At 38.5% G+C, this 20431-nt stretch overlaps 1 protein-coding gene across 1 annotated transcript; it reads right to left on the bottom strand.

Moving 5' to 3' along the window:
* Positions 1-5748: 5748 nt before the first annotated feature.
* On the bottom strand, positions 5749-19984 carry slc17a6b (solute carrier family 17 member 6b). Its single transcript, XM_016552851.1, has 12 exons — positions 19225-19984; positions 17553-17808; positions 16879-16997; positions 14622-14736; positions 14041-14128; positions 13624-13710; positions 13141-13283; positions 11326-11475; positions 10593-10725; positions 10047-10157; positions 7267-7394; positions 5749-6335 (listed from the first exon to the last, which is right to left on the bottom strand). The coding sequence occupies exons 1-12, from the start codon at positions 19308-19310 to the stop codon at positions 5994-5996; spliced, it is 1758 nt and encodes a 585-aa protein (XP_016408337.1). The 5' UTR covers positions 19311-19984; the 3' UTR covers positions 5749-5993.
* Positions 19985-20431: the final 447 nt, after the last annotated feature.

Raw genomic sequence — 20431 nt, forward strand, 5'->3', positions numbered from 1 at the left:
ATATCTAATAAGGAACTACCTTTGTCCTAAATTTGCTACTACTTACTGCTTAGTTAATCTTGCTCCTCTATTAGTTAATAGTATTAAGTTAAGTGTTAATGTAGTACTACCTATTACTTCCTGCATAGTTACTTGTTAACAACGGACCATTATTCTAAAGTGTTACCAATGATACAAATCCTGTAATAGAAATTAACAGATGTGCCTGTTATATTCTGTCCCAGCAGAAGATATAGCAAGAACATGTATATCTTTTGCTGGGACAGAATATAACAGACACATTTGTTAATTTCTATTACATGGTTTTTATCATTTTAATGTATCTTCATGAATTCATATGAATTCCTCCAGCAGCTGTAACAGTTTACCCTTCCTGTCTCACAAGCAAGACTTTCCCCACCCACAAGATTTCCTCTTCCAGCAGCTGAACATGATGTGAATCTTGATTACAGAAAGTGAATATGGGATGTCAGCATGCAGCACTGATGCAAAAACCCACCCAAGGCTATGCACAGAAACACCCACACACACACTCCTGCAGTCAGGTGGTCTCTAAAGGGTCGAGCTGAGTGGGAAAGCCCAGATTCTCCCTCTGCTTTATGTAACATATATATCGAACGGTTTCATTTGTCTGTAGTGGGACTGAGGTAGTGGTAAACATCACCACATATCACTTGCGACTTAAACAACGACTACATAACAATTCCGTTCCATTCGCTTATATGCTCCTCTGTTGGAATAGACGAGATTTTAATGACTATGTGGAATAATTGATGAGGATACTGAGAGCTGGGCCAGTGGGGGAAGGGTCTTATTCGGTTTTAATATGAGAGCTCATTCATTCACTGTTTTCCCCCCTCACACATGAGATGGATTACATAGACATCCACCCTCACCTCTCCCTCCTTCTCCCAACGGAGAACGAAACACTGGATACGCCAACCAGTCGCCTGCCGCTGTCCATGAAGGGATCAGGAGATATTTATGGGTTGATGCAAGCCTTCAGGGCCCTCATGCAGGCCCCTGTCATCAAAGAGTGATTTCAGTCTCACTACACCACCCCTCTACGTCCCAAGAGACCACTGCAACACCTGCCCCCCACTAGTGGATGCACAAGCGCCTCCACCCACCAACAAAAATACATACACAAGCAAAAACCACACAGGTTTATACTTACAACTATGCTGTAAAATAATTATTTAAACACCTTAATAGAAAGAATGCTATTATACCGGTACAGTCTGTGTGCGCTCTTCGTCTTTATTCTCAGTGTGACATTAGACAGATATAACTGAGAAGCTTGAATGAACACCAAGTGAGGTGGGTGTGGACTGCAATCTGTGCTGAACATCCGTGACGGTTACGGCTGACAGAACCGGAGTAAACACATGTAATAGGGTCACAAGTGATGGGCTCATTTTGGTTGTCCAATTAGCAAAAACAATAGCTCAACATGGAATCTGCTAACCAATAAGTTGTCAAGAAAACATCAAATTACTTTATTCTTTGATTTTTATCAATTCATATAAAAATATTATTTTATTTAACTTAGTAGTACTAGTGGTTCATTATTATAGAAGTTAATGGTTATTATTTTAAAAGTTTCTAAGTATTACTATTAAAACTGTTATTTAACTAACTAAACTGAGCTATTACTCCACCTTTGTGGTTCTATTCGTGGTATCAGGGTGGTGTGTTTTAAATAAATATTTCTGTGAAAATAGTAAACTGTGCATCTTTCTTTGTGGCGTTTGGACATAACCTCACTTAGAGCAATTACACGTCCACACTCAGTTGACAAGCTTTCAATTACATTCACCCGAGTGTGAACGTGCTTCTTCAGTCAATCTGATATTGTAAATCAGCAGCTGAAAGAAAGGTTATCCAATTAGTAACTGACTTACACAATGTAACAGAGAGAAAGGGCAAAGCTGGACATCGTCCAGACTGTGACGGTTCCCTCCGGCGGGACAGGAGCTTGACTTTGACTGCCCTACTGAATGCACAGGGCCACTTGGCTGTGTTCCAGGTTGTGGAGGATGTTTGTGACATCTGAGCATATGAAACACAAGTCTGCAAATATTCTTTTTTCCTCTGCTGTATTGCAATACAATAGCCATGATAATCTCCTCATTACAAACCTTTATTTTTACAGCTAAATACATTTATAAATACACAGACATACAGATAGATAGATAGATAGATAGATTTTGCCCTTGCCCGGTGCACTTGCGCACAGTTTTTCAGGTAGCTTTGCAGGTAGTTCTCTTGAAGCATCTTGGATGTTTTTTATCTATCTGAAAGAACAGGCACAGATGCAAACACACTTAACCTGTCCATGTCTATGCTGAAGAACAGGCCTAACCTTATTTTAGACAATTATTTTGTCAGACTTAAAGATCAAATGTTGATACTTTTTAATCAGGCACCGTGGATCCTCTAAATTATAAAATTGAAAAAAGAATTCTAACTTAACACCATCGTTTAAAAAAAAATTATCCAGTTCAGAACGTTTTTTATTTGTTTGGTAATGATACACAACAACAGGAGGGCAGGTTTGTATTAGGAGGGCAGTAAGTTTCCTGCATGAGAGATGCTGATGAGAGACGAGTCTGAACACTCTCCTCTGAATAGCTTCTAAGTGCAGCCCCTCCTTCCTGCCTCCATTAGGAGGTTTGTGTGGTCAATAGGTTTTTCTGATCTCCCGGGACCCTCATATTGATTTTACTAGAGCAAGGAAAGGGCACAGAGATGCTATATGGGTGATGGATAACCAATGCTAGGGCTAAAAACTTTTAGATATGATTTACAAACATGCAGAGATACAGTACAGCAGCTGGACTAAATACTTTGTAATCAGAAACCAATATTGGTTATAATTAATAATTAATGCATTTAGCAGACGCTTAAAAGCAACTTACAGTGCATTCAGGTTCTACATTTTTTCCCTGGGAATCGAACCCACGACCTTGTGCACTGCTAACACAATGCTCTACCACCGAGCCACAGGAACATATGGTTACTCTCCAGCTACAATATTAGCAGCAAATTTGACACAATTTCAAGCAGGGAGTCTTTGGCCTGCAAAGCTTAATGGAATCACAGTAAAACAACACAGACAAGTAAATTTTGTTATCATTTTATATAAAAAAGGCTATATAGAGCATTTCAATTTCACATCAACATACCGCTCCATTTACAGTAACACAGCAAAGGAAGCCATATATTCACACTTCACTCTTAGGCAGGAAACAAGAATAAGGTACATCAACATCATCAGGCAAATTACTGTCATTTTTGAAGATTTTTGAATACCTTTACACACAATCCTTGTGTCACTGAATATTGCAACAGTAGTGGGAAAATGCAAGGAGAAAAGAGTGAGGCAAGGGAGCGCTTCTCTAGCCACAGACAAAACACAGACTAGAAACAAAGGGGAAGGACAAAAAGAGAGGATTGACTTAAAGGATTCCTGACAACAACATACTCTCAAAAAGCAACCACTGGCAACCACACAGGACGACTACAGAGGTGCGGCCGCCTGCGGAGCTGAGGACCCCGGTAAGAGTTTCACACAGGAAGCAGCTGCAGGCGGCACTTAAGAATCATTCTCTTCTGGTGAGTGGGTCCAGCGCACAAACTCTTAACTGTAAAGAGAGTTGCACTGGACTCTTGCTAAATCTAAATATATGTCAATTTGTTGCTCAAGAAACATTTCTCATTATCAACGCTAAAAATAGTTCAGTCACCGGAGTGGTACCTTTTCAAAAGGTGCATTTATGTACCATTTAAGTACTAAAATGTATACTTTAGGTACTAATATATAGCTTTAAGGTACTTATATGCACCCTTTAGGAGTAAATAATGAACCATTTGAAAATGTAAAGTTTTTTTCTGAGAGTGTATGCCATATGCAGAGCCCATTCGACTAAATGTAAATGATCCCTGCGGTTTAAATGTTCACTTAAGATGGCCAAATTGTCTGTGAATTCCACTTTGCAGGGCACATTTGGGTTAATGGAACATACCTATTGTTTTCAAGACACAAGCAGGTAGCCGAGAGGAGTTGTGGCAAGACAGTGCTGCTGGCAGTGCATAATGAAGTGCACCTGATGCTTGTTCTGCCTCGTCACCACTGCCATAAATCCAGCATTGTGCCTTTTGTAAAGATTTGTTTTCCCATGTATGTTCCCAGGTGTTGTCGAGATCCACATATACTGTAGTGTAGCATCGGGACACAAAAAATTAGATATGAATATTTAAAAGGAGTTTCAATAACAGCAGAAAATGTATTTATATATATATATTTTTTTTTTTTTTACAGTAAGTAGTTGTTTAATCTTTTCTCTTTTTTTAAATTGTCATCACAAAAACACTTAAACCAAAATGATTACAGTTAAATGTGTTATATATTTTTTAATGAGTGACTGCTAAGTAACTGTTACCAGAGATTTATTGCTTTGTACATTGAATATGGTTATTACCTGCTGCTATGACTATACCAGCCCTTTTCACAGGTTCTCCCTTGTTTTCTTAATGGAAACTTTTTGCCCCATCCCAGATAAAATCCCACACTACAGGTTACCTTTGGCTAACTGTGCAAAGAAATTGACACAACAGTAACAGTTTAGTAAAGTAAAACAATATAGTCATAGTAAAAAAAAAAAAAAAAACATTTGTAAAAACGAAAACAGTTTTGACCCATGCATAACGAACATTCACAGATGTCAAAATGGCATGGAGTTAAAATAATGGCATGGAAATTAAGGAGTCCACAGCCTTGACACCCTGTGCTTCTGCTTTTTGTAGCTCTTGCAATTCCAATTATCTAAAATCGAACCCCTTCCCAAGTTTCATCTATTACACCAAACACCTAATTGAACAGCATCGTCCAAAAAATATATATATACGGATACGACTGAAACAGCCTGCTGAGTTTGAGAAACACTTTTGTTGCTTTTATTTCATCATCTAAAAAACTGTGCTTTTTCTCTGCAGTGTCAAAGACCAAAGTCCTCTTTAATCTCTCAAAAATGTGACTTCTACGATGGATGAGTAACACATCATGAGGTATAAACAAATTCGCTTTGTTGTGCTGTTAAATTACATTGTACAGCTCTCTCAGTGCAATCAGAAAAAAGACAGTGGAAACCAGTTGCTAGGTTGGAATTCTCTACAGCAGTATTTCTCCATGAATGACTCCAGAGCCTCGGTTCTGGAAGCCGGTTGCCTGACTAACTCTACAGGCTTCTCTATGTTGCAAAGGCTCAGAATAATGGGGTGAAAAACTCGGTTTCACAATATTACACATGATTGCACTTGAAATAAAGTTACTCTGTTTTAATACATACAACATTTACAGTCTGCCAATTTTGATATGTAATATCTCCTTTGTATAATTGACTCATTTAAATTCATATTTAAATGTAGGATTTGATCATTTAAATTTGTGCAAACATACAACAATTTTTCGTTTTTTTACATGTTAAATTATCATCTTTTTTTAGAACTCACAGACACTACAAAATCTACAGTGTGGGCATATCTTTTTTTTATCCTGTGCTGTATGTACAGTGGTTGCAAAAAGTATCTGGACGCTTAAGTTGCACTTAAAAATGTAGAAATGTCATTGCATTAGATTAGATAACAAAAACGCTACTTTTTAAAAGCTAAACATTTTACAAAAACAAGTTTGTTATATTAGATCATATAATGAAATATCATATATATATATTATTTTATATATTTAAATATATAGCTACATACATAGATTTTTTTATTTCAAAATGAGGACACTTCATACACCCACTAAAGAAAAGCACAGAAAGACAAATTGCAGATGTGTTGCAGATTGCACTTGCATTTTGTTATTTAATGCAATGGAATTTATACATTTCCTGTTGTGACGTGTCTAAGTGTATCCAAATACTTTTTTGCTCCACTGAATGTTTATGTATAGCTGTGTGCATCATGTGTGTGATAGCATGTGAGGTTTAGGAGTAATCCCCACCCTGCCTGTATCCGTAACCCCCTTCCTCCACACCTTCCTGTACATACTCCTCTCGTTTATCCCATCCTTCTGCCCATCCGCCGTTCAACTGTGTAGTGGCACCGTAGGTCTTGGCTGGACCTCCCAGGGCACCGTAGCTCTGGGTGATGTCCCCCGTTTCCTCAGCCAGCTCATCTTCATCAATGAAGCCACACTTTTCTTCACTGGTCTGTTCTGGATCTGCCCATGGCTGCTTCTCCCCCGAGGCGAAGATGCCATAGAAGATTACACCGCCATAATGCACCAGGGAAGCGATAAGAAACACATACTGCCACTCTTCTCGAGTCTGAAAGAAAGAAAGAGTTGTCAGGAATTCATTGACATAAAGAAACTCCTGGGAGCTGCAAGAATAACACATGAAATAAACATAGGCTTAATGCTGATAAATCTGAGCACTTTAGGCAAGTAGGCAGAGAGATCTGAAAATCTGTCACATGAAATCTTTTAAAATCACAATTTTTTTTATATTTCAGGTATGATAATACATCAGGTTTGGAACAACAAACAAACAAAATTAAGATAAATCTGCTGTGATTCTCAAACCACGCAAGTGTCACAACCGTAGACTGTATAAAAACATGGACGTAGTGTCCGTGACGTCACCCGTAGTTTTTTGAAGAGCGTTTTTGAAGCTCAAAGTGGGCAGAGTGGACCGTCGCCATCTTGGCAGCGCGTCACCGGGCGTCACTCCCGGAAAATCGAAAGAGGCGGGAGCTGGTTGCTGAAGCCACGCCCACCTAGCTCGACGGCAGTGTCAGCAGCGGCAATCCACCTGTCACTCAAGTGGCCACGCCCTTAATTATGCAGAACTTTAAGGCTTAATATAATTTAAACGGATGAGTTATAAAAAAAAAATCACCCCCCTCACAGTTGTCATGAAGGGCAAAATTAGTTATATAGACCAAAATAATTTTTTGAACCAGGCTGTAAACATGTTTTTTTTCTGCTGTAAAGTTGGGCATTTTAACATGGGGAGTCTATGGGATTGACTCCCTTTTGCAGCCAGCCTCTAGCGACCAGTTGACGAATTACAGTTTAAGTCACTTCCTTGTTGGCTTCACGAGAGAGAGCGGGAGGTTGCCGCTTGGTCACAACTCAACCTTCTAATCCACCATGGGTCAACATCATTCATTCAAGTTAAGATCCATCCAATCCAAACATATAGTACTGAACATCTAGAATGCAAAAGAAAATCCTGAAAATCCCACGTGTCTTACCTTGTGTTTGGTCATGGCTCCCACAATAAGAGGGCACACCATTCCTGACAGAGTTCCCACTCCATTAGAGATTCCCATGAGGATACTGGCATAGCGAGGAGCGATGTCTAAATGATTGACATTGAAACCTGATGGGCAATAAGTGTATACATTACATTAACATTAGAAAGAATTGAAATAACTTTGCAAAAGATTACACTTTTTTCTGTTTTTTGCATAGAATTAATTACAACAAACCAGGGTTACTATTGTTCACTAAAACAAAACAAAAAAAGCATTTTCATTGAATGGGTATGATTTGGAAAGGCACACGTCTTAATAAAAAGGTCTAACAGCTGAAAATGCATATTAGAGCAAAGACCAAAAACAAATAAAAACTGCCTGTAGAGCTCAGAGTCAGGTTTGCATCAAGCCACACGTATGGGGAAGAGTTCAGAAAAAAATCTACTTCATTGAAGGTTCACAGAAGCATGTAGCCTCCATTATCCATAATGGAAGACGTTTGGAACAACAATGACTCTTCCTAGAGCTGGCCTCCTGGCCAAACCGAGCAACTGATAGAGAAGGGCTTTGGTTAGACTGGAGATAGAAGAAATCGTCTCAGGTTACTTATGTAACCATGGTTCCCTGAGTAGGGAACGAGACACTGCGTCCTCTAGGGGGCGCTATGGGGAACGCCTCGTCGTGACCCGTGTCTGAAGCATACATTGAAAAAACACCAACAACACGTTGGCCGGCGACAGCCCATGACGTCACTACCGGTGCGACTATAGTATAAATAGGCGACGGGAGCTACACATCATTCACTTCTTCGTCTGAAGCTTGCATCCGCAGCATGGCAAGAAACCTAGAGGACGCAGTGTCTCGTTCCCTACTCAGGGAACCATGGTTGCATAAGTAACCTGAGACGTTTTCAACTGTAATAATATTACTGATTTTGCTGTATTTTTAATTAAATAAATTCAGCTTAGCTGAGCATACAGTATAAGACTGATTAAAAAAAAAATCTTACAGACCCAAACTTTAAACACTAGTGTATATTTATAAAATAGACTTTTGCTGGCCAACGTGTTGTTGGTGTTTTTTCAATGTATGCTTCAGACACGGGTCACGACGAGGCGTTCCCCATAGCGCCCCCTAGAGGACGCAGTTCGAAGTTCCCTTGAAAGGGAACTACAGAAAGACAAACATCACTGCAACACTCCACCGATCTGGGCTTTATGCCGGTGTGGCCAAACTCAATCCTCTCCTTAGTGAAGACACATGAAAACACACTTGGAATTTGCAAAAAAGCATCTAAAGGACCCTCAGACTCTGAGAAACAAGATTCTCTGGTCTGATGAACCTCAATTCTAAGCATCATGTTTGAAGGAAACCAGGCTCTGCTCATCACCTGCAGAGTACCATCCCAAAAGTAAAGTGTGCTGGTAGCAGCCTCATGCTGTGGGGCTGTTTTTCAGCGGCAGGGACTGAGGGACTCGTCAGAGAAGAAGAAAAGCTCAATGCACCAAAATATAGAGATAGCCTTAATGAAAACCCAGTCCAGAGCATTCAGAACCTCAGACTGAGCAGAAGGTTCACCTTCCAACAGGACAATGACCCTAAGCACACAGCAAGAGTGGCTTATAGACAACTCTGTGAATGTGCTTGAGTGGCCCAGCCACAGCCTGGGATTGAACTCAATCAAATATTTCTGGAGAAACCTGAAAATGTGTGTCTGCCCCCATCCAACCTGACATAGCTTGAGAGGTGAACAGGTGAGGTGAAGAATGGCAGATAATTAGCAAATGCTGATGTGCAAAGCTTGTCGCATCATACCCCAAAATACTTGAGGCTGAAAAGGTGCTTCAGCTAAGTACTGAGTTATGTTGAATACTTATGCAATGTATATATTTCCGTTTTTTTATTTTTTATAAATTTACAAAGTTGTGACAATTCTGTTTTTGCTTTGCTATCATGGTGTATGGAGTATAGATTGATGTGGAAAAAAAGTAATTTAAAGCAGTTTAACATAAGACTGCAACAAATTGTGAAATAAAATGAATGGGTTTGAATACTTTTGGCAAGACACTGTATATATTTAAAACAAAACTTATTTCTGCATTTTTTGTTTATGTTGAAGTACTAAAATAACAACTGAATAAATTAAAAATAAATTGAATAAACTAAAACTACAAACTAAAACAATAAAAACTACAACAAAAAATTGAAAAGAAAACTAATAAAAATGACAAAAATAACCCTAAAGCAAAACGACTAAAACTTAAACTAAAATATTAATAAATTCTAATTTAAAATATTAACAAAAACTATAATAGTACATCAATGATACTTAAATAACACTGCAACAAACAACATTACAAAATGACATTTTCAAATCACAGCATTCCTCTTGTATAATTTGCACATTTTGGTTCTGCATCAAGAGTGCACATTTTTCAGTATCTCTAACATGATGTTGGAGATCCAGACTAAAAATAGAAAGAGCAGCCATCTTGTAGAGCGGAGGAGTCTCTAGCCCCTCCCTTACTGAGTGCTCTTTCTAGATGTGCTGCCAGTGAGGCTGCTCTCAGGGGACAGTGTGTATGAATTATTTAAAAAGTCCAGAGGAATGACTTATTCCTTCCAAGCTGCAGCTGAGGAAGAGCATTTTTGAGTGATAAAAGGAGAACATGGTATTTTGTCAGAAATAAGCCATTATTTGCAGTGTTCCTTGGCTTTGCAAAAAGGTTTGCAAGGCAAAATATTAAATCAGACATATCGTTTCCCCAAAGACTTGCCTGATATTGCAAATCCACTGAAGCCGACAGCCAACACAAGAAACGAAATGGCTACTCCTTTACTATGTGAGTAACCAACCACCAACAATAGAGTGGCCTCCATCCCAAAGCCTGTGAAAGATAAACACAAGTGGATAGTCAACAAACTAAGCTAAAATGGACAATTATATGATTATTATTATGACTATTAAAGGGGTCATATGATGCTTTTTTAAAGATCATTATTTTGTGTATTTGGTGTAACAGAATATGCTGACATGCTTTAATGTTCAAAAAACACATTATTTTTCAAATACTGTACATTATTGTAGGTCCTCTATGCCCCGCCTCTCTCAAACGCTTCGTTTTCTACAAAGTCCCTCCTTCAGACAAGTGCAGTCTGCTCTGATTGGCCAGCTGACCCAGTGCATTGTGATTGGCCGAACACCGCGATGAAGAAAAATTATATTTATTCTCATTCATTCCTTTAACCATCCTAGCTTGCACAGATTTAACCAGAATTCAGTCATATGAGCTATATCATTCCTTGCAGTAGGTTGCACTCACCTCCGCAGTTCATGATCTTCCGAACTGTGGTAGTAGACAGGATGTTTTTGCAACGGAGGAAATCGGCTATCTGTCCCCCAATGGGTACGATAATGGTCATCACCAGATGGGGCAGGGCTGACAGCATGCCAACCTGAATAAGACAGCAGCCGTCAGGCTCAGAAGGATCTCATTGAAAACACACTGCAGAATGAATGCATTAGTAATGATATCGTGGCATTTTAGGATGTGGTTGAACCACAGAAAAGAGAAAAAAGGTCCAATTTCAAATCTAAAAGAAAATATTTTACTTAATTACAATGGATAAATCTGATAAATAAATGTCTTCCAAAAAATCAATCAAACTGACATGCAACATTCACTATTAGTGAGTTAATACTGTAACTAGATGTAAAGACATGATTGAAGGTTTAACTGTAGGTTAAAATGAGATGCGAGCACAGACTTCAATCACCAATAAGTGATTAATGAATTATTCATTATGAACTATTCACAATGAATAATTCATCAACCTATTTCAGACCTTAGGGAATGACAAAGGTCACCCATTTACTGATGCACACTGGAATTATAGACAAAAATCATATGCAACTTAGACACCAAGGCTAGCCATTTTGACCCAAATAATGCTTGACTGCTGATTAAGTAATTATTAATTTTTAATTATTTACCTGTTTGTATAAAACAAATACCAATTTAAATGCATGCAATATGAAAGGTAAACTGAAATTACCTTGCTAATCTCAAAGCCAAACACCTCCTCGAAGTATGCAGGCTGGCTGATGAGCAGCAAGTAGAAGGTCCAACTCCTGCAGAAGTTGGCCACAATGATTGCATAGACAGGCATGGATGTGAAAAACTGCCTCCAAGGTGTCTTGAATTTCTGTAAGAGAAAGGAGTATTGCAACACGTGGAGGGAACTGTTACACTGTTGATTCTGCATGAATGAGCGCATGGCATTTACACCAAAGAAGACCAAAGACCAGAGAAGTGCACACTGAAACCAAATGGCTAACTAATTTGATCAAATTATAACATAAATATAAAAAAAGACCTTTCTGATATGCCTTTGTTGGTACTTTCAGATTTCATTAGATGTTCTCATATAACACCATGGCAACAAAATCACCCTTTAGTGACCTGTAGTGACACTGCATATATCAGCCTCTGTCTCAAAATCCATACGACTGCAATAAGTCACATATTTGGCTATGTCTAATATTTACAAAATAACTACTGCAGAAGTTGGCCACAATGATTGCATAGACAGGCATGGATGTGAAAAACTGCCTCCAAGGTGTCTTGAATTTCTGTAAGAGAAAGGAGTATTGCAACACGTGGAGGGAACTGTTACACTGTTGATTCTGCATGAATGAGCGCATGGCATTTACACCAAAGAAGACCAAAGACCAGAGAAGTGCACACTGAAACCAAATGGCTAACTAATTTGATCAAATTATAACATAAATATAAAAAAAGACCTTTCTGATATGCCTTTGTTGGTACTTTCAGATTTCATTAGATGTTCTCATATAACACCATGGCAACAAAATCACCCTTTAGTGACCTGTAGTGACACTGCAAATATTGTCCTTTACCTCAAAATTATGCCAGATATTTACAAAATAAGTATATACATAAAAGTGTGATCACCAAAGAAATATGCCTTTTATCTTTTCATTTTTCAAGGCATCCTGACAAAATTTGCTCTGTGCTTTCATTTACCCTCTATAAAATCACAAATTACTGAAATTAAGCTTTACGCTTTTAAACTACAGCGATGTCTTGTTCACTGCAAACTGCAAATGAAGGAGTGAGAGAATGAGGGGTTTGTCTCAGCTCTTAATCTTAAAGTCGATATGAAATGAAAATTCACCCAATGTATTTTCTAAATTAATACTATTTATCTTATTGTGAACAGTTCTTCTGTGCATGTTTCATTTTTTTAATTAACTTTGTAATAATCAAAATGCCATAACTGGACCTTCCGGTGAAAATGACAGACTTCTCTTTGGTGACACATGAAGGACTTCTCCAATCATTTAGTCCCCTTAAACTGCAAGCCTGTGTTTATCTGCATCACTTTTGAAAGCAACACCCACATCTCAAAATCCAATCAACAACAGATGCATAGAACCAAGTCCCAAGTCTTTTTTGATAATCTGTTACACTTAGATGTACATCAAAATGCAGAATATCTGTTGCTTCTTCCATTTCATCGTGACTTTAAGAACGTTTAAAAGAAAGTTTTAAGAAACACAATCTGCTCTGAACTCTTAAACTGGACAACCCTTCAAGCTACAACCATAGTATAAGTGAAGTAGATTTGTGTCAATAAGAAACAAATGGGCATTAGAATTATAGATAATTATAGAGTGGTCCTTAATTATAGGTTTGCATGAGAGAGGATGTTATGCCATTAGTCAAAACATCTCTTAAAAGAGTACTTGAATCCTACACTCAAGCTTTTTCTTCTGTGCTATCCAACCCCATTATATTCCTGAGAATATACATATCCAGCCAAAAGATTATGTTTGCGGTCACTTACTTCTGCAGGACCTAGCAGCTTAGCGCTCTCGCCGATACTCTCCTCAATGTAGCAGCGTTCTTCAGCCGTGATGGTGGGATGTTCAGCTGGGCTCTCATATGACACTAAGATCCAGAACATATACCAGAAAATCCCGAAACAGCCTAAAGGGAAACAAACAATTCTTAGACATTGGTCTTAAAACAAAACTTCATAAAAGAAGCAGACAGGAAGATGGGCTAACTGAAAACTCTTCATATAACTAAATGGATTACAATTCATTGCTTTCCAGACAGGACGTGCCAATTCTTGGCAAAGTGACAAGCAGATTCAGTGTCAGCACAGAGGATAGACCCATGGCAGCATCAGAGGAAAAATCAATACCCAGCATCGGTGAGTTAATAATAACTAAAATACACTCATCAAGACCGTTAAGCACACTCGTGCAATGATGGTTTGCACCATAACCATGGCTCACGCGGTACACACAAAAAACACTCTTACCATAGACATAGAAAACCGATGACCAGCCAGTGTACTGCACCAAGAGCCCAGCTAAAGGCATGGCAATGACAGCTCCAGCATAGGAACCTACAGAAGAGGAGAGGAGAAGTTTAAATTGAAGAAAAAGCAACTGAGAGGGATAACTATAAAAGACTTCTCTAAAATAAATTGTCTTTAAAAAAATAAATAAAAAAAAGTTGCAGTTGCAGAATATGCATTAAAACAACACAGGAAAATCCAGCGCATGCATACATAATGTTTCCTAGAATTCTTGAGGATAAACAACAAATGTATCTTTAAATTTTAACATGCACACAATAACGAGGCTCTAAGGTAGCAACAAAACAAATATAATGGCATTGGTTTTCTTTATTATTCACTAATCTACTATTTTGCTTTAAAGAGAACAAAGATTACCACAGAAGGAGGTTGTGGCTAGACGGCTTCTTTCCAGTGGAGGAGCCCACTTACTCCAGATCCCATGACAGGCTGGGTAGGTCACACCCTAGAAAAAAATTAAATAATACACATCAGTTCTATATATCACAAAGAAATGTGACAATTTTTCAAATCATAATAAAATCTTAAGCAGTAGTTAAAGTTACATCACATAAATCTATTGAAATGAAAATTAATATTTACAAAAAAGAATAGAATAATATACATTGTTGGTGTGATGGAAGTGGATCTAGTTGTCTATTTCACACACATATAAGCGCCTCTACAGATCAATACAGTTAGACAAAGCCTGGGTTATTACTCTCACAGAAATATCCTCAGGCCATAACTGATTGTTACAGGGCTTTGGGCTTTTCCCAGGAATAATTCCCACAAATGTTTTTTTTTCTTCTTCTTCTTCTTTCTTTCTTTCTTTTTTTAGAAATTATCTACCAAAGGCAAGTGCCCAAATGTTCGATAGGAACCTATAGAGAGCTATGGTATTAGATCGTTATTAGCAAACAAGCATTTACAAACGAGAGAAAGTCGTACTTTCCTACCTCTACAAGCCCTTGTAATATCCTGACGAACATGACGCAGCCATAGTGAGCACGTGCAGCTGAGGGGATGAACATGTTCAGTGTGGATGTGAGGAAAATGGCTGCGCCAAAAACCCTGAATAACGGACGGAAACATGGTTGAATTATAGACACATTAGGTTATAGAATGCAAAAAAAAAAATGTAATCTGTGTGAAAATGTAAGTTGTATGTAATTATTTCCCGAGTTTAAACCCCGAGTTTTAGCTATGTGTTATTTTAGTTGCCGCGCTAACATTTTAGTTAGACATGTTCTTTATCGCTGAGAGAAAAAAATGCAATAATTTCTTCATACACACACACTATTACTACCAAAATATAACGTACAATTCAAATAGGCTATCTGCTTTCTGTTCTTAAGAAAAAACAGCAACATGGTCGTTGTCTTTGGTGATGCCAGCACTGCCACAGAGGAAATATGGCCTTCCATTTATTTCCAATTTTCCTCCCGTCTTGTAGCCTAGAGCTGGAGACCCCTCACCTCTCTCCCACCGGCATTCGCTAATCGGATTGAGGGAGTTCTCCAGCACGAGGCTCGCTGATTCTATTAGATCTCAATCACGCCGACCAATAGCCCAAATATGAACTGAGAACTGTTGAATAATTTCAGCAACGACAATTAAGTCAAATATTTGACGTAGCCTACTGAGTTAACAGAACTAGCCTAAAATTGCACAGCATTTTAGTTTCTTGATAACGTTCATTTATTGTTGGCCAGCCGTCAAAGAAGATGTTTTAGGGAGCACAAATTGTGTAAACATATTTCCAGCTACCGACATGGCAGTTTTAGTTTTTGATAAGTTGTTGTGTGATAGATGAGGTCGGCCAAACCCTCTGGCAACATGTCCGGGGCTGGTTGCCATGCCCCCCTCATTGAGCAGATTAGACACGCTTCCCCCGAGATCTCATTAACAGGTGGAGAATGCCCCACAGACCCGCTCCCACAGTCTAATCCTACAACTCACACGACGGGTCAGCGTTCACTCTGCCACTCACACATACACTGGAAACACAAGCAGGCTGATCAACCATAGCAATGAACTCTCTCTCTCTCTTTGCCTGTCTGCAGTGCTGATTTGTTTATTTGATTTCCTTTCCCCTTGAACGCTTGAATAAAAATAGTATTCCTACGGGTTATATTTTGTTATATTATATTAGAATAATAAAATCACAACAGTGATGTCTCATATGCCTTCTTTACAACTGATCATGGCCTCCAAATAAGAACGTGAGAAGCAAGATTTGGACGTTTCCCAAAAAGATCGTTCGTTTTTCTGACAAAATAAACTCAGTATAAACTGTAATAATGCATAAAATAAATGTATGTACATATATTTTCACAAGAAATGTGTGACCTTACAAGAGTCTTTGCAAAAGAAATAAATAAGATTGGGTTGAACGTCGGCTAAATTAGCGCCTCCCATCACCCCCTTTTTCTTCCAATGTCAGATACAGTTCCATCCGCCGCTATGAATGAATAATCATCCCTTGTATATACAGTATGGTTCGCCAAGCTACTTTCTGTGTAGAGCTCAAAGCTTTGCAGCTCGATTTTGGAAGTACGAATTCGGCCGTGACTATCACTGTAATCATCCGCTATATAATTTTTTAATTATTTCAAATATTTACAGTCTTACATGACTGAGGCCTCCTCCTTAAATCTTCTTGTATATTAAATAATACATTCACCGTCTCAGAAAGAGAACACGAAGTTTCCTTTTTGACGAACACTTGGAGATGCTGGCGAGTTTCTCCATTATGCCCATATGAACTTGCCAGCCCCTGTAACAGTAAGCGATTTACCTGACGGTTTGGAAATAACGTAGCACGTAAGCTGCAGATGTTTTATAGCCTATTTTATAAGACTCGGTTTGCAACATTTCTGACAAAAAAATCTGTGATCAATAAGAAACTAAAATAACACCTATATTAGCCTATAATTAATAAAACGAAATATTATTATAGAATATTTATCATTTGTATTTTTTTAAATAATTTAGCCTACTTAATGTTCTTTCGTTAACATTAGGTAGGCTATATTTTCTATAAGGTAGCCTACTATTTTCTATTTCTATTCTATTGGGAAATTCTATAAACGAAATGGGATTTTAAAGGCGATATTTATTGTTGCATTATGAGCTAACAACAACAACAATCATCATCATCATCATTATCATCATCTGAATAAATAAATAATTATTAACTTCCTAGGGCTTTACCTGTTTGCCGCCAATCTAGAACAAATGTATCCCCCGGGAATTTGCGTCACAATATAACCCCAGAAAAATGAGCCATGAATCATTCCAACTGTTTCCGGGTCCCAGTTGAATTTTGCCTTCTAATGGAGAGAAACAGAAAATAGCAGGTTGCTAATCCTATCTGTAAAAGACTAGGGACAATTGAAAATGTGAATGCACACGTTTCCATAGACCTCTATTAAGGTTAAAATATAATATTGGCTATAATAATATAAATTCGATATTTGAGGGGGAAAATGTAACTTTTATTTTTCAGAGCAGTAGCGAACAAAATATATATTGATTATTGTGCGCCAAAAAATGAAATGACAAGCGCGCAGGATTAGTTTCCAGCTGAAGATTTAATCAATTTGAGGCTGATGACATTCAAGTAACCAAGGTCAATTTTTTTGCATGAGTAGCCTACTTGTTTTCAATATTTTCCAAGCTAGCAGTGGCATCCACTAAGCCTCTTTCAAACAAACACAAATAAATGTGCTCTTAAATTCTGCCCTTTTTTATTTTCCATAAATTGTTACAGTTACCAGACGAAGTGTAGCCAGTGTGCATGTGTGTCTGTGTGTGCATGCATGCACGCTCGTGAGGGGTGAAGCTGCCGCGAACGTATAAAATCCAAGCGTGCCACGCGCACAAACCTCTTTGATGACGATCTTCCCGTTCAGGTGAATGGTGCTGTTGTTCACCATGCTCACTATGGCCACGCCTAAGTTGCACCGAATACCGAAGGAGATGCAGAACCCGAGGCCGCTCATTATGGCGATGATGTAGCGGCGCGGAAGTCCAAAGCACGTGCAGTCGCACAAAGGTGCCTTTTTCTCGTTGGTCTGAGCAGGCCGTCCATCCTCGGTCAGTTCGATGTTGTCGCCAGGTTTTTGTCGCTTTTCTAACACTCTGCATCAGTCAGAAGAGAACCGTCAGACTACTTGTAGGACACTAACAGCATAACGACAACAATCCAGAAGAACCAATTAATAGGAATCTCATCCACCTTTATTACTTAAAACAATTAGTTAGGAACAAACGAATCAAGATTTTATTTTGACATATAACTCAATTTACATTCCCCACTAGTAGCCTGCTCTAAGTTGCACGGACAAATTTAGACAATGGTCATTAAAATGGCCTCCAAACAATCTTTTTTTTTTTCAACGCAAGGATTTTTATGTAAACTCCACATAGGCTTCGTGTGCTGCTGTAAAGCGCACTGTACCGCATTGCAGCATTCCCTTCACCTTATTTACATTCACACAGGCTTAAGGTCCACTGATATTCACGAACTTCACTAACACTTTACTAATATTATTATGCCAGAGCCATAAGCAGAGTTATTTGCGTACAGTTATTTACTAGATAATCAAAATACATATTGTGTCGAGACAAATTCTATAACGTAATGTGCATCAAAATGTAGTTTATACGTTTTTGTTACAAAAATAATACATTTCATTTCAGGGATTTGATTTTTATTAGCAAGTGCGACGGGAGTAAAATGCATTGTATTTTGTGATCTTTTGTATACGTAAAATGCATAAAACGCACATTAATTGCACTATAATTGTCAATACAGTTTTTTAATCTCAGAAGACAAATAAGAGACAATGTCCCAATATTTTGGAAAATACTTGGAGACTTCAAAATGTCTAAAAGCAAACGAAAAAAATTAATAGATGAGGAGACACATTTATTAGTAGTTGTACTCGGGGAAAAAGGTATTTCAATTTCGAAAGAATTTCTGAATTCGTTCAGGTTGGCGAGGCGGTGGATTTTTTTTTTCACTCTTCTCATAGATTTCAAAGATTTTTTTTTTTTTTACGAGACACAAAAAAATGACTCAATATAAAAGAGCATCAAATCAACGTGAAATAATTATGGAAAACCCGATTTTTTTTTTCATGTGATTTCAGTCGTGGTCTTTTTTGCAGGTATTGTGGGAATACGCGAATGGTCTCTAAAAAAAGAAGCTGCACTCAAGGGAATCCTCTAATTGAACGATTACTATTCAATCGTAAATGCATTTTAGTCGCCGGATTACAATGACAACCTTCAAAGATAGGAAAACTCGCATGCTTCCATCCCCTCCTCCCAAGATTATGCAGAATTACATAATTTTCTTCACGTCTCCATGAGGCGTGACGCCAAAACCGACTGGGGAAACTCGTTACTGAATAGACTAAACTAGCTGCATATTTGTGATTTTTCTGTTCTGTTATAGCAATAGTTAGCGTGTTTATCTATCTAGCCACAACATACGCCAAATTCATTATTTTTAAGTGAATTATTCAATTTTATAATGTTAAAATATCTTACTTGTGCAGGTGTCCCAGTGTCTTCCCCGCTAATTGCTTCAGTCCCTCTTTGCTGGGCACAAAACCAGGCTCCCTCGGAGTCTCCATGTCCAAATGTGATAATCCCTCGTTTTTCCCCGGTAATGTTAAAGTACCATGTCACAGTGTGAGATGACAGAGCATAGGCGACCGGACCGATACCCAGCGGATCAATGATTCAGTAAGACAGATGAGGAAAATTCACGACGGTGTTCACAGAGCGAAGAGAAAAAAAAAATCCGCCTACACAAGAGAGATATCGGAGGTGGTCTGGCTCTGTCTACTCATAATTATAAACTCATAAACTGCTCCGCGCGCGATAAGAGCACGCGATGCCATCTCAGATTTGAGTCAACGCATTAATGTTCGCTTCAAATCGACGGAGTAAAAAAAAAAACGGATTTAAAAACGACGTATGGTTAATTAAGAGCAAAAGAGAAAAAGCACTGTCACTTTTTCGATGCAGAGTGCCAGTGAAGTAGCTTTAGGAGGAATGTGAATGGCGTTCAGCACCAAGGTCAGCGACAGTCTCGCCGCGACTCCTTCGCCAACTAGCGCTGGATCACTCCCGTCAGAGTGCCACTGCTTTGGGAGGGGTTAGAGAGGGCGGAAAATCTTCACATTCCATTCACATTTTCTCAGATTTTGTGCTCAAATGATCTGGATTATGTTCCACGTGCGACAAATGACAGTTTTTCGGTGCGTGTATGAAGGGCACGTGACCTGACATTCGAAGTTTCTACATTTTATGCCTATTGCTTGTTTTCCATCAAAGGCCGTGCAAGCCTCCTGGGGGCGGTGCTATGGAAACCGAACGAGGGGTGTTTCCCCCTCCAAGTGCCTGTGCTGGTGTGAAGGAAAGCGTGTTAATAATTCATACATACCTCGCAGTCCCCCTCCCTCTTTTCTGTCCTTCACAGCAAAAATAAATAAATAAAAACTGCTATTGTATGTACACGTACGTCGAATTCGAAGCCAATACAGTCCAGATGCAAGCTAATTTTTATTCAAGTCAGTTTTTAACGGTTGAGGATAATGTAGGGGGTATGCTGTCGGCGCATTTTGATAAGATAATTTGATATTATCGTATTTATTATTTTAACATCCTGCTAAATCACAAACCAATTTATAGGAGAGTAACTCTGCGCAGTTGCGACGCTCTGTGTTCTTAAAAGCTTCACACAACAGGT

The sequence above is a fragment of the Sinocyclocheilus rhinocerous genome, unplaced genomic scaffold (genome assembly GCF_001515625.1).
Source record: "Sinocyclocheilus rhinocerous isolate Xijiao unplaced genomic scaffold, SAMN03320098_v1.1 scaffold225, whole genome shotgun sequence".
NCBI lineage: Eukaryota > Metazoa > Chordata > Actinopteri > Cypriniformes > Cyprinidae > Sinocyclocheilus > Sinocyclocheilus rhinocerous.